We start from the raw sequence: 15826 nt of genomic DNA on the forward strand, positions 1-15826 counted from the left end.
GAATTATATTACCTACTGAGAAAGACATACCTTTGCACGGTTAAACGAAATACATATCATTGGAGTGTGTAAAGAATGTGTGGTGACCTAATCACTAAGAGTTGCCATGATGCAGGCATAGAGTTTTGCATACTCAGCCGTTTCTTTGTAGCCATGGGACACTCAGCCGAATTGCGCAATTTCCGTGGCTCCTGAGTTTGACTTTGGCCACATGGCATGCATGTTGTGTTTATTCAGTCTATCAGTTCTTTAGAGGTTTATTTGTCTTGCCCCAAACGTCAAAAATCTATCTGCGTAGAAAGAACTCAACACACTTTTTTATCGCGACTAGTAGGTGGTGATGCGTGTGGTATGCTTGTACATATGTAACAACAGGAATGTTCTTGCCACTATTTTTATCACTGGTTAATTTTTTTAATACAGCTAGTATCTTTGGCTCATCAGACACTAACGGGGACGTGATCCAAAAAAATGTGTATATCAGCACTATAAGTGTATTTCCATTGTGTCTACTACTGCGCATCTTTACTATGACCTCTGCACTACATAGCCATTTGTTCGTAGCCATGGCACAGTCTTCCACTCTGGCACTCTGCCAAATTGCGTAACTTCTGTGGCGCCTGAGGTAAGAGTTTGACTTTGGCCACTTGACACGCATGTTGTGTTTATTTAGTGTGTCGGTTCTTTTTCAGGTTACTGTATTGGTCTAACCTCAAATCTAGCTGGTTGTAAAGAACACAGCACACTTATGGTGAAGGATAAGGCGACCCGGCATGCCAGTTACCAGTACGGCTTGTGCAGAAGTAACAACAGTGATGTTCGTGCTGCCTTTGCCAATTTTCTTTCAATGCAGCCTAGACATTAAAGGGGACCTGGTCCTGAAAAATCATGTATGTTTCAGCTATTTTTCATCCCTCGCGTTTTTTTTGCATGTGTAGCTCGCATCGCGAAGACTTTGATTTGTAAAGGAAACAGATACTCATAGAAGCAAGATTAACCACAGACTCCTATGTCAGATTTATATATATATGAATTAAATTGTATTCATATTTGTTCCTATTATCTATTTGGAAGTATAAGACGTCATGTGATAATGGCGATTAAAGGATTCAACTTTCCCCTAACTTAATCAGATAACATCTTGTTGCATCTTTATACACGTGAATGGTATTATTTTGACACACATGATATTGCAATTCGTCAAATGTACGGAAATTCAATAAAGCGCTAGCGATCTTGTATTAGCAGAAAATCCCGTTTTGAATTCTTTAGGATCTAATTATTCTCAATATGCGAATAGATATTCTAAAAATGAGTATATATCGGTGGAAAATGCCATGTTGGAATTCTTTAGGATACGATTAATTCAAATATACGGCAATATTCATTGAAAGACGATCTAGCATTCGCAGAAAATCCTATATTGGGATTCATTAGCATCCGGAGAACTGAAATTATACAGCAATATCCCTACAAAAACTATTAGCATTCGTAGAAAATCCTACATTGGAATTCTTTAGGATCTGGATATTCCAAAAATACGGAAATATTCTTTAAATGAATACCGATGGCGCCTCTTTCCCAAACTCTGTACCCAGAACAGAACTAGCTCTCAATTCAATTAATTGTTGCCCCGCAAATGTCTACAGTGTACTGTCAAACCTCAATATAAACAAGGCCACAGGGCCTGATGGACTAAGTAATAGGCTTCTGAAGTGTATAGCACCTTCAATAGCACAACCACTGTCGCATTTGTTTAACGTTTCATTAGAATACGGCTGTTTTCCGTCAATTTGGAAATTTTCAAATGTTGTCCCTGTGTATAAAAAAGGTGATAAGCAGGCCAAAGAAAACTATAGGCCTATTTCACTCCTGTGCTGTGTGTCCAAAGTGTTTGAACGGATAGTTTATGCCCCATTATCTGCGTACTTACATGGCAACAACCTGCTAACCGATCGAAATTCTGGATTCACCCCCGGAGACTCAACAGTTAATTCATTGACACACCTTGTTCATAAGCTGCACAAAGCAGTAGACCAAGGTTTTGAAGTACGCACCGTTTTCTTGGACATATCAAAAGCTTTTGATAAGGTATGGCACGATGGTCTCCTTTTCAAATTAAGCCAACTAGGGATATCTGGTTCACTTCTTCAATGGATACAATCTTATCTCACAAATCGGAAGCAGAGAGTTGTCATTAACGGGGCATGTTCCGACTGGCTACCGATTGACGCAGGTGTCCCACAGGGGTCGCTTTTGGGCCCACTCCTTTTCCTAGTTTTTATTAACGATCTAGTGGACAACTTGCAAACTGATGCCAATCTTTTTGCTGATGACACGTCTCTTGTGGAAGTAGTTTTGGATCCGCTCGTCTCAGCAAATAGATTGAACCATGATCTTAGAATGGTGGGTGAATGGTCGGACCAGTGGCTGGTAACTTTTAATCCCCTTAAAACTGAACTGATGACATTCTCCATGAAAAGGATCAAAGTCTATCACCCACCATTAGTGTTTAAAGGAGTTGTGCTTCAGGAAGTTGACTCTCACAAGCATTTGGGCTTAAACTTGAAACGTGACTTGTCCTGGTCATATCACGTGTCTACATTGATTACCAAGGCAATGAAGCGAATCAATCTTCTGAAGAGGATATCATATTTTGTTCCTAGGGGAACATTAGAAACTCTGTATGTCACTATGATTCGTCCATTACTTGAATATGCTGACATTGTTTGGTGTGGCCTTCTCGGCAAAGATTGTGATCTTCTTGAGTCTGTCCAGATGGCCGCGACACGAGTTTGTACCGGAGCCATGAGAGGCACTAAACATGAGAGCTTGTTAGCCGATGTTGCATTGGACACACTAGCGGACAGAAGGAAAAAGCACCAGTTGATTCAGTTTTGGAAAATTATGAATGGTCTCGCACCACTGTACTTACATAATATTATCCCTCCACGTATCTGTGATACGGTCCCTTACAACCTTCGCGCAAACCAAAACCTTACTTCCATTGCCTGTAAAACTGAAAAGTATAAAAGATCCTTCCTACCGTCAACTGTTCACTTGTGGAATGAACTGGATACGAATGCTAAAGCCGTCCTTTCGATCAACACTTTCAAAAAAGAGCTGGACTCACTATTCAACAAGCCGACAAAATACTCCCATTTCTCTTATGGCCAAGGTCGTTCCGCAGTTCATCTTACAAGGCTCCGTCTAAACTTCAGTCAGTTAAACTACCATCTATTTCAACACCATTGTATTGATTATCCTACATGTAAATGCGGCTATCAGTGTGAAACAACCGAACATTATCTACTACACTGCACACTCTATGCTAGCCAAAGAAGTTCTTTGTTATCGGCTGTCTCAAATATTATAGTAGACCTAAAGCACCTCAACGACACTACTTTATGTACTTTACTGTTATCAGGATCAACATCTCTCTCACATCAACAGAACTGTAACATTTTTGATCTTGTCATTACCTATATCCATTGTACAGGCAGGTTCTCCTAATTGATTCAGCACCAACTTGTCTTGTTTAAATTTACTTTTCTGTTATCCATTTTGTACTTATGTATGTAATGTCGTTTACTATTCTTGTTTTATGCGTATGTTTCTTGAGTAGAAGGCTTAATATAAGCAATTTGTGCTTTCCGCCTCATACTCGCAAAATATATGTGAATAAATAAAAAACAATTCTTTAAGATGCTGCTTAGCATCCGTGGAAAATCCCATTTTGGGATATGTTTGAGTCTTTTCATTCCGGATCCCAAAAAAACAAATTCCGGATATTTTACAGATCCCACTCGAATCCGTTAGCATCCGCTAGCATTTGTCACAAATGCATACATATCCCTGTTCATATATGGCTACATCCGATAGCTTTTAGCCCAGTGAGAATTACATTACCTACTAAGAAAGGCATAGCTTTGCACGGTTAAACGAAATACATATCATTGGAGTGTGTAAATAATGTGTGGTGACCTAATCACTAAGAGTTGCCATGATGCAGGCATAGAGTTTTGCATACTCAGCCGTTTCTTTGTAGCCATGGGACACTCAGCCAAATTGCGCAATTTCCGTGGCTCCTGAGTTTGACTTTGGCCACATGGCATGCATGTTGTGTTTATTCAGTCTATCAGTTCTTTAGAGGTGTATTTGTCTTGCCCCTAACGTCAAAAATCTATCTGCGTAGAAAGAACTCAACACACTTTTTTATCGCGACTAGTAGGTGGTGATGCGTGTGGTATGCTTGTACATATGTAACAACAGGAATGTTCTTGCCACTATTTTTATCACTGGTATATTTTTTTTAATACAGCTATTATCTTTGGCTCATCAGACACTAATGGGAACGTGATCCTAAAAAAATTTGTATATCAGCACTATAAGTGTATTTCCATTGTGTCTACTACTGCGCATCTCCACTATGACCTCTGCACTACATAGTCATTTGTTCGTAGCCATGACACAGTCTTCCACTCTGGCACTCTGCCAAATTGCGTAACTTCTGTGGCTCCTGAGGTAAGAGTTTGACTTTGGCCACTTGACACGCATGTTGTGTTTATTTAGTGTGTCGGTTCTTTTTCAGGTTACTGTATTGGTCTAACCTCAAATCTAGCTGGTTGTAAAGAACACAGCACACTTATGGTGAAGAATAAGGCGACCCGGCATGCCAGTTACCAGTACGGCTTGTACAGAAGTAACAACAGTGATGTTCGTGCTGCCTTTGCCAATTTTCTTTCAATGCAGCCTAGACATTAAAGGGGACCTGGTCCTGAAAAATCATGTATGTTTCAGCTATTTTTCATCTCTCGCGTTTTTTTTGCATGTCTAGCTTTGATTAAGACAGCGAATGAGGCAGACGAAAACGAGGCCCCGAAACATCCTCTTTTCTGACATTGACGTGGATACAGCACACGAAATGTCTCGCCATCGGTTCTTTACAAATGTGCTTTATTACAGTAAATATACCTTTAATGCACCTTTGACCCTTTGCTGACGTCACACTTCCGTTCCGGATGTGTGACTTAGGCTCTATGTCGTTTCAACTTGAGAAGGAACAGAGAACTGATCGAAAGCTTGTTGGTAAGTGCTTTATTTTGTCCACGGATAAATGGTCTTTAAATTGTAACATAATACCTTCAATGTGTCTAAAGAGATTACGGTTACGAGAGTTGGAAACCATAGCAATACTCCTATCTGGAAAATACTTTTCGTATCAGGCAATTATAAAATTTCTGTCACTTCAGCACGCATTGCATCCTTGTCTTCTAGCATTAATCATTTCATAGTTAACAATAGGAGGTGCGGTACCTGAAAATAGTATAAAAAATTGCAAAAAATTCTGACGCATAACACCGTGAATGAGCAAGATCCTTACCTCTGCTTGAAGAATACCATTCCTAAGATTAGTCGGACCTTGTCTACGCATAGCCAGTAGGACGTTGATCACAAGTGACTATTTCGACCTATCAGACACTCTATCTCTGTTTTGTATGCCAGGTCATGGCAAAGTTTCAAAGTTCGCATGAGAGTGCAATTTTGTCGCTCAACGCGGAGGTAGCAAACGTTTGGTAACTACTACTACATACAAAACTCGTCAATTAACCCTGTCGCAAAACCATTGGACGGCTGAACCAATTACCAGGTATTTTTTATGGGTTATGACTGCAATATTTTGTGCATAGAGAAATTAGGTAGTGCAATATGTAAACAATGGATGGATCGATCACAGAGACGGTAATACACTCATACCAAGCACGTAATCATTACCTTGACCTTGCTCGAGCTTGCAACCCATCCCCAGCAACGAACGCAGATGTGGAAGAATCTATTCTATTCTAGCTCCAATTTACTCCTATTAAGATCTGTTAAAAAATACTTTTAAGGAGTTTCATACGCCAAAATTAATAGTTAGTTTTCTGTACACGACTGTAAATAAACGAGTAGGCAACCTCATCGACTTACTGGCAAGTTCTAACCATAGTTTGGCTATGGTTCGTAGATCATGATCGGCTCTGTGCGATGGCGGTTTTATCTTTATATTTTGATGTGCAGCCATGTAAATGTGATCATTAAGACTTTTTTAGTTCCGTAAAAAAAACAAAAAACTAAGCTGACAAAGAAAGTATGCCTGCATTGCCAGATTACTTCTCTTTTTTTACTACCGTAGATATGACGTATTGTTGTCGCGTCACCACTCCAGGACCTAAATCCTTTCATGTAATTATGTACTTGTAGGGGAAAGATGAAAGGAACCATAAAAGTCCTGCTCCTGTTGATCGTGTTGGTGGCCATGGTGCCAGATGGTGTTGTTGGCTTATGGTGCACGCCCCCCCCCCCCCCCCCGTTTCGTTGCCCCCCATTCTGCAAAGATCATGAGGAGGACTTTATTTTTTTTATTTTTTTTATTTTTGTTGATGAGGACTTTAACCCAGCTGCACGAGAGCGCAAACCACGAGACCTGGGGGCTGGTACGAGTACTACGACATTTGGCACATACCGACTCAGAAAGGCATAAATTCGCAAGGTTAACAGACATACATGAATATGCATAGAGTGAACAGTGTGTAAAGCATATGTCGTTACTTTTAATGCCAAGATTTACTATTTTGCAGACATGCAGGCAGTGCTGGTACAACTAAACTTGGTGACGTTTCCAAAAATCTGGTTGGCAACAATTTACAAAACATAGAGTAAGTTAAAAAAATTTCGTGTTGCCATGGCACACACTCAAGGAGCTGGGGGTCTCTAGATCTGACTTGGCTGTCTACGCCCAGTGCAGAACAACTTGGCGAGAACTGTCCGAACTGTCTGTACGTAGCCGCCACACATTAACTCATTATGCAAGCGAACGATTGATCAAATCAAACTTTATTTAATCAACTTCATAATTTGGTAATAGAATTCCTCTGATTATCCCTGACTATCTTGGTTGTATTTCTTCTATAGATGATAAAAAGATGATAAAATCCTAATTGATATCCGCCCTACAGCAGCGACTGTGGCTTAACAGTGCTATACGAGAATGACAGTACGTTTATATAACAAAATCAAAACATGTGTATATAGCAATATAGCACAGTATGCAGTATAAGACCGTGCGTTTGATACACTCCTCATCTGGCATTGATAGTGGACTATTAGCAACAGACAATATTTTGCTTTATTGACTATTGACAGATATTCTAATTTATCTTTAATCCGAGGTATATCCAAGAACCGTGGATTGATGAAGTCCACAGCCGTGGATTTTATCGGTAGAATAATGATGAACTCCACAGCTGTGGACTTCATCAATATGTAGTGATGAAATCCACGGGCATTCCGTCGCTAATACTGACATTGGGCTGTGGACTCCATCAATATGTAGTGATGAAATCCACGGGCATTCCGTCGCTAATACTGACATTGGGCTGTGGACTTCATCAATATGTAGTGATGAAGTCCACGGGCGTTCCGTCGCTAATACTGATAATTGACTGTGGACTTCATCAATATGTAGTGATGAAATCCACGTGCGTTCCGTCGCTAATACTGACATTGGGCTGTGGACTTCATCAATATGTAGTGATGAAATCCACGGGCGTTCCGTCGCTAATACTGACAATTGACTGTGGACTTCATCAATATGTAGTGATGAAATCCACGTGTGTTCCGTCGCTAATACTGACATTGGGCTGTGGACTTCATCAATATGTAGTGATGAAATCCACGGGCGTTCCGTCGCTAATACTGACAATTGACTGTGGACTTCATCAATATGTAGTGATGAAATCCACGGGCGTTCCGTCGCTGATACTGACATTGGGCTGTGGACTTCATCAATATGTAGTGATGAAGTCCACGGGCGTTCCGTCGCTAATACTGACATTGGGCTGTGGACTTCATCAATATATTTTCCTTACTTAAGTTTTCTGAGATTGTTTAGTTGTATTTCTTTAAAGAGTCTTTTCTCTGTCTTGATTTTCTTCTTGTACAATTTCAGATTGCTGAAGTATGCGTTACGAACATCAAGTTTCCACAGGCACTTGGAAAACTGAGCGGCTAATTTTTTTTTTATTTTGTGTATAAGAGATGCACATGAATGGTTGAACTATGGTTTACTTTTCTTCTTTCTTTTCTTGTTATTGTTGTGGGTAATTTTGAGCAGACATTTATCAGCTATATGTGTGATTATATCAGAAAATATTTTTACTGCTTTGTCTACGTCACAAAATGACTTAGTAGTAAAGTTTTGAAAGATTTTCGATATCGGAGGATCCTGCAATGCCTCTGTAAAATTGAGTTTGGAGTTATCATCCCAAACATAATTAGTTGGTAATGGGTTCATTGGGGCTTTAGCTTGTTCTACATAAGGTGAATAGTTAGTTGAGATAGAGTATTCAATTAAACAGTAGTCTGTTGGTTTAGTATTGTTTGTGAATGATTGAAAAACAAGCTACCTGCATGCCGAAAATTATGTCAATCCGTCGATCCTTTCTGCAGTTATTCTCATTGGAGTGTCTTTGCAAAAAAGCCCCTGTAGTTCCGAAATTAAATGTTAGGGGGCTGAAACCTGCCCCACTTTGTCATGACACTGCAAGCTATCTACCATCTGAATGTCAAGACCCTATCACGTCCGTACAAGAGATACATAAACAAGGTAGAGAGTATGTTTCAGAATTCATAACAAACACCTGCGACACATTGATGTAAGATGTTTACTGATTATGCAAAATATATATAACAGTGCTCATTATTAATGTCGGTATGTATGTACATCTTTGAAGCAGCAAGCAAATATAAACATGTAATACGTCACATTCAGAGAAACCATTTGACCAGCAGTCTTAGAGGCATCTCCATTTGATTTATTTCTTAAACTTGCATTCTCTCCTTCTTGGACTGTTACGTAGTCTTTGTCACCACTCTTCATTATCACAATATACACATACATATCCATCAGCAAGCTTTGTAGTTAAGCCAGTAGCACATCTTGTTTCAAATTTTGCTCATTGAATTTTAAACAACAAAACTTTTTAAAACCATTCTGTGACCACCACCAGCTTGAGCCAGAACATCATCCCGGTCTCCATAATTAGTATATTAATATCCAACTAGATATCTCCACACACTTAGACCCTTTTACAGCCTTATGACACAGAACTGGGTAGGCTGGTCACGTGGTTGTGCAAATGTGGAGAAGCGTTTTGAGATGGTTCCAATAGAAATGTTCGGAAACAAAACCAGAAATGTGGGAAAGAAGCGGATGACCCTCCGTCTGCGCTGTCGGTATGTGTGGTGGAGGCTTATTCCATATCTTCTTCTCCCTCTTCTTCGTCAAATTCACCCTCCTCCTCTGCAGTTGCATCCTGAAACGCAAGAGGGCAGTGTTGACGCGATGGCGACGGAAGGAAAAAAAAAGGTGGTGATTCAGAGAACATACTTCCATGATCACATGGTTGCCTGTGTCTCAAAATGACCGTAATTGGCAGCTGCTGTGTACTGATAAATGGAACAAACTAGAGCTAACTACGACAATTCCGCCAGGCTAACCGACTCCTCACAGATATTAAAGGGAGCCATCAGCCCCAGCATTGACAGGCGGGGGAACATGTGAAGATGCAAGCATTTCTGTTTAACATAAAATCAAACGATGTCAGCAGGAGTGACGTCAGCTGTGAGATGAGCTGGGGAGAGATGCGGTTTCACCGTGGCAACGTCACACACAACAGATATGTCTATCTTTACAACAACTGCGGGTGTGCAGGGGAGGGAGCGGTTTACTCCTCCTCCCCCTCCTGATCCTCCTCTTCATCCTCATCGTACTCATCCTCTACGGGAGCGTCCTGAAATAATGAAGTTTACATCAGTCGTGCAGAGGTCGACAGTTTCATCGACTTTTCCACAAAAATGTCCATTCTATATGGTTATAAACATTCATTCTGGCCAATCTCAACTAATATGAAGTCTGGGAACCGAACTCCACCGCAGACCCTCCTACTATTAGCATGAAATCGACGGAAGAGCGACTGAAAACTCGAGGTGAGGAAATTTTTCTTTAAAAATTCTGTAAAAATTAACAGGATAGATAAAATCATACAGATATGTATTTTTCTAAAGACATAACGGAGAAGCAAATGTGTGCGAGTCTTGCAGGACAACTGACCTGGTACTGCTGATACTCGGACACCAGGTCGTTCATGTTGGACTCGGCCTCGGTGAACTCCATCTCGTCCATGCCCTCCCCGGTGTACCAGTGGAGGAAAGCCTTGCGCCGGAACATGGCTGTGAACTGCTCCGAGATGCGCTTAAACAGCTCCTGTAGGAAAGAAGTGAAGCTTCAGTTAGCTGTGGGACAATAGCTACGCGATCCACAATACGTGTCATAATAGCAATGTGGGTAGCAGTCAACAATCAGTTGAAAAGGCAACCTTACCTGGATGGCAGTGCTGTTTCCGACGAAGGTGGCCGCCATCTTGAGCCCTCGTGGCGGGATGTCGCACACGGCGGTCTTGACGTTGTTGGGGATCCATTCGACAAAGTAGCTGGAATTCTTGTTCTGTACGTTCAGCATCTGCTCGTCAACCTGGTGAGAGAGATAGAAGACAACAAGATTAAAAACTCGGACAGCAGTTTGTTCCAGCTGATTGGAAGTAAAGTCCGATGTAGCTGATGATCGGTTTTGGCGCTTAAGTACGCTTACTTTTAGCAGTATCCGTGCGAAAGCTTTATTATTTTTTGTGTGAAGGAGATAGGAGATGTTGAACGGAATATTTTAAGGCTGAGAATGTCCCTCCGGAGCCCCTGCGTCAGTATCTTACCTCCTTCATGGACATGCGTCCCCGGAACATGGTTGCCACGGTGAGGTAGCGGCCGTGGCGGGGGTCGCAGGCCGCCATCATGTTCTTGGCGTCGAACATCTGCTGGGTGAGCTCGGGCACGGTCAGCGCGCGGTACTGCTGGCTGCCTCGGGAGGTGAGTGGGGCGAAGCCCGTTATGAAGAAGTGGAGACGCGGGAACGGCACCATGTTCACGGCCAGCTTACGCAGGTCGGCGTTCAGCTGGGGAGAAAGTCAATGGGGGGGGGACTATTAGCCGACTGTATTTGCTGAGAAACTCTCCCTAAAAATTATGGAAATACTGATTGTGAAAGAATGTTTAAAAAATTAAGACATCAGATTGCATGTCATCTTAGTGTTGATCCTGCAGCGTTTTCATATTAACCCCCAAGAAATGCTACGCACCTTGCTACCAGACGTGTACGGTTTCAGTGCTTAGATTGAGTACCTACCTATCTCAACCAAGTTTAGGCTAATATCATAAGATCTAAACATTTTTGGGGCGACTTGCAACCGATTTAGTTATTCCAGTGCCCCGTCTTTCACACATGTACAGATAGTACATGTCTATCAGGTGCCGTACCTGTCCGGGGAAGCGCAGACAGGTGGTGACACCGCTCATTGTGGCTGACACCAGGTGGTTCAGGTCACCGTAGGTGGGCGTGGTCAGCTTCAACGTGCGGAAACAGATGTCGTACAGAGCCTCGTTGTCAATACAGAAGGTCTCGTCCGTGTTCTCGACCAGCTGATGGACGGACAGAGTCGCGTTGTAGGGCTCCACCACCGTGTCCGACACCTGTGGGTGGGGATAGGGGTCGTAAGGCCACATGTACACGAGATTGATCGTGCACTATTTGCCACACCAGTTCAAACAACTGTGTTGCAGACGTACATGTAACACACATACTGCGTAATGTTTCCGAACGGGAATGGGGCAGCCAAATCTCATTACAGCTACAATTCAAATAAAGATCAACTCGAACAATAGAATATTTTCAAATTCCGGGCTTACTTTGGGGGAAGGCACGACGGAAAATGTGTTCATGATGCGGTCGGGGTACTCCTCGCGGATCTTGGAGATGAGGAGGGTGCCCATGCCGGAGCCGGTGCCGCCGCCGAGCGAGTGGGTCAGCTGGAAGCCCTGCAGACTGTCGCAGCTCTCCGACTCTTTGCGCACCACGTCCATCACGGAGTCCACCAGCTCCGCCCCCTCCGTGTAGTGGCCCTTGGCCCAGTTGTTCCCTGCACCGCTCTGACCTGGAGAGAACGATAAAGAACTATGTAAGGCCTGCGTCACATTTCCTACCCGGGGCCCGGCCGGGCTGCTTGCGGAAACGAAAAAAATTACAGTTTGCGCCAATTAATATGCACAAGGCATACTGTTGAATAATTTTTGGTCTCTTTTGTGTTTTGTTGTCTTTTATATCGTACTTTTCGTTCACCAAAACTGCCCGGTCGGGACCCTTAGTGACGTGACGAGACGTCTACTGTTCACACAGTTGCCGCAAAGGTAAGCGTTGGTTCCCATACATAGCGAGTATTATGCAGTGTCCCAACAAATAAAGTATATTATTATTAGATAGATCTTCCGCCGACTTTTGTGCTATATTTCATGACTTCTGGATAGACCAAATTGATTACAGTTAAGAAATATAGTTGCAAATTCTATGTGTTTCTGGACCTAATAAAACTTACTTTCAATAAATCTGTGTACATTCTCTTTCCAAATCTTCATAATATATGTATACAATGCATCCTCTGTCCTTACAGATATTCCTAAGCCCCCGGGAGTCCTTGGTAACATAAGACAGAAGATCATATCAAACCCGACCATAGCGACCTAAACTTCAGACAGACAAATGTTACATCTCTGCTAGGCTATAGGGCAGTTACCCACTTTGTTCTGGTCGACATACTCATGGCATAAATCGCTAATTGATTAAGGTCTGCTTCCCTGCGATTAAGTTCGCCTCATTTACAAAATAGGCCCGTTCTGAACGCACAATTACAAGTGGTCCAGCAATCAAGACCTGAGTCACACCCCGCTGACAGTTTCGTGACACCCTCGTCATCATGCTAGTCACGACCGATTGACGGTTTCAGGTCTCCCCCGATCGACAATTCGGTCGGAACGTCTGTTCCCGTGAACGACTGTAGCTCCACGGAATAAATTGCTGTAATCAGTGAAGGTGCAGACAAGTTGCATATGTCAGAACTGGGCCGTAAAATTGGAGATTCGATTTACCGCGCTCTAGTTCCATAAAGAAAGTGGATTATCATGGCGACAGAACAGTTGTCCTGGGCCATGGTTCCTGATGCATGTCTTTTATGCAGGGAGAATCGTAGGGAGCTGTAACTTCCGAAAATTGCAGCATAATAAATGTCCTGTGCAGTACATCATATTTCTTGTTATCTAGAATTTCTATTTCATTTCTATTCAGCTCATTTCTATTTACAATGGTCTCGTTCACTACTTCTCCCTATAGCTAAACAGGTTACAACTATTTTTTTTTAAATTCCTACCCCTCCGTACAGCTAGGGATTCTGTGCGAGCCTCTAGATTGACCCTCATGTTTTATGCGTGGCACTGATCCCAGTATAATGGATGATTCACTCTGAAGTCCCCGCTATTAAACCCTATAGAACCGGGCTTCTTGGAAATTCCTTGGACGGGGGGGGGGGGGGGGGCTCTTTTGACCCTCCCTTCGTAATTTCAAAACGGCTTGGGTAACGATCACCACATTTGGAGGGGATGATGTACTAGTAATTTTTTATATTTTTTTTAAATTTTTGTATCGTTATAACGTAATATGACGTAATTATGACGTCATAATGTCATATTTTTGGCTAAAATCATCTAAATATGAAATGTCCTCTATACTTACTGGTATGAAACAAAACGATGACTCCAAAGGTTATATTATTGGTGTCTAAGTCTGCCAAGTCTTTCGTTGCCAATGACGACGACACTGACGCCTATATGACGTCAGAAAATGAAGTCATTTGTCCGCCATCTTGGGTCGACAAGCTTGAAATTTCTAAAATACGATTTGTTCCACATATAACCCCAAAACCCAATAGAAGTGGACTAAAAAGGTTTAAGTGATTGTGTTTTATAAGAAAATAAAAGATTTTGACGGTATTTGAGTAAAAATAACATGTATTTTTCGTTGAAAATGTCATTGTCCGCCATCTTGGATTTTGACCCATGACGCCATCAAATTAGCATAAATTATGAATATTTAATTAGAAATGTAACTTATATATGTAAATAAGTTTGGTGTAGCGATAGAACCATAAAATCCCATAATTCAAGCTGAAATTAGTAAATTTGGTAAAATATGCCTGTCAGAAACCCGTTGCCATGGCAATAGGAAAAATCACAAACTAAATTTTTTTCGTAAAATTTAATTTTTCGTTATACGACGTCAAACTTGGCGCGGGCACTTTTAGCCCCCCCCCCCGGTCTAGATAGGGTTAATCGATTTTGTGAGCAAATAATGTAACTTTAGCGTTAAGTCTCTTTCATAGTCACAGCAGCAGTAGTTTCAACTCGATTTATTCCCGTGCGACGCGGTGTGAGTATAGATTTCTGGACAGTCGTCCTGTTAGAAGTTATTATTCATGCGTGCTTCTTCAGAACATTTACCCTAGGGACCACTAAGCACATTCCTAAGACAGATAACGTGCTAGGGATGGACCTTGGATTTACTTTGCTGGTAGACTGAATTCCTAAATGGGACAAAATTCAAATGCAAAATTTTACCAAACTGAACGAGCCATATAGAGCTGCATTGATTGAAGTTCTAGTTGTGATGGGCAGCGGGTATTAGTCAACAATCTAAATCGACTCACTACAAATGTTCCTAAAGACTGCTACTTAAGTGGAATTACATCCCTTGGAAAAAGCCTTTAGCATCATAAATGAAGCTGAGGTAATTACGTAAGAACAGAAATTTGTGTACATAGATGTCGTGATGCCTTTCAAATACAATTTCAATTGAAAAATTTGATGAATATATAAGTTTTTCGATCCGTTATGTCTTGGCTTTCCTCGCCATTGCTGTTAAGATGCAAGCTGAACACCAGTAGTGACCACGCCCACCTGCGGTGCAGTGAAGTGCCGAGCATGTGAAGTAACCGGTCACTAGCCATAACAACTGCATGTGATTCCGATGGACTGGCGGCTAATTGCATGGCGAGTGTCAACCGCTGGCGCTGCAGAACCGATGGAGCGAGGGGTGACTCACCATCGCGAGTCAGAGCACCGCCACAGGGACCCATCCACAGGAGACATATTTATGACAGCTGGTTTGTGTCCCTTTAAAGGTTATGAGCTGTCTGGGGAGGATGTGCGACAATAAAAAGACGTGTTGCTATGGATATTTCTAGCATTAGTATTCTGTTTGTACCAGCCGAAAACAGACATTAAAGGTTACAAGTTAGCACTATAGCCGTCATATTTGGGTGTGGCAGATTTTAGAGGAGGATTGACGTTACGTTTGTAGCTACCGGATCCTAAATGCTTTCTCAGAGAGTAATGAGTTAATGGGGGAAGTGATTTGCACAACGGCACAGCCATAAAATAAGAACGGAAGAGGGTTTAGCGTCAGCTTATCTCGACAATCATCAGAGATAATCATCAGCAATCGCCATCAGACGTCACGTCACCCCGGCTCGTCCCTGGTGGAATCAGCCACGTGGAATGTTGTGGGCATGGCTGACGTTATCTCACACACTGAACTGTAAATTAACTGTCAGAAGTCCCAGTATATATATAGCCTCTGGGAGGAGGGGCGTCTAGTGTAATTGTTTTTATTCAATGTGTCAACTTAGTTGCTGACGCGGATTCGCAAGTGTAATGAATAAGTGATAAATGTATGTGATTTCTTATTGCTGAGATGAAATGTATTTACAAGCTGTTGTTTTACGCATTTTTTTCATGGAAAGCACATTTCCAGAAACAAACTAGAGTTCGACGGAATCATTGCCAAATGAAC

General features: G+C 41.9%; 1 protein-coding gene across 1 annotated transcript in view; it reads right to left on the bottom strand.

The window, feature by feature from the left end:
- Positions 1-8687: 8687 nt before the first annotated feature.
- The window catches only part of LOC118431908 (tubulin beta chain-like), a 19456-nt gene continuing 12317 nt past the window's right edge, over positions 8688-15826 (bottom strand). The window contains exons 4-9 of the mRNA XM_035843340.1: positions 11839-12083; positions 11410-11622; positions 10809-11048; positions 10424-10573; positions 10154-10306; positions 8688-9356 (exon numbers count right to left, since the gene is read on the bottom strand). Coding sequence (XP_035699233.1) covers positions 9294-9356; positions 10154-10306; positions 10424-10573; positions 10809-11048; positions 11410-11622; positions 11839-12083 — 1064 coding nt within the window. The 3' untranslated portion in view covers positions 8688-9293. The remainder of the gene's footprint in view (positions 9357-10153; positions 10307-10423; positions 10574-10808; positions 11049-11409; positions 11623-11838; positions 12084-15826) is intronic.

This window comes from Branchiostoma floridae, chromosome 15 (genome assembly GCF_000003815.2).
Source record: "Branchiostoma floridae strain S238N-H82 chromosome 15, Bfl_VNyyK, whole genome shotgun sequence".
In the NCBI taxonomy this organism is placed as follows: Eukaryota; Metazoa; Chordata; class Leptocardii; order Amphioxiformes; family Branchiostomatidae; genus Branchiostoma; species Branchiostoma floridae.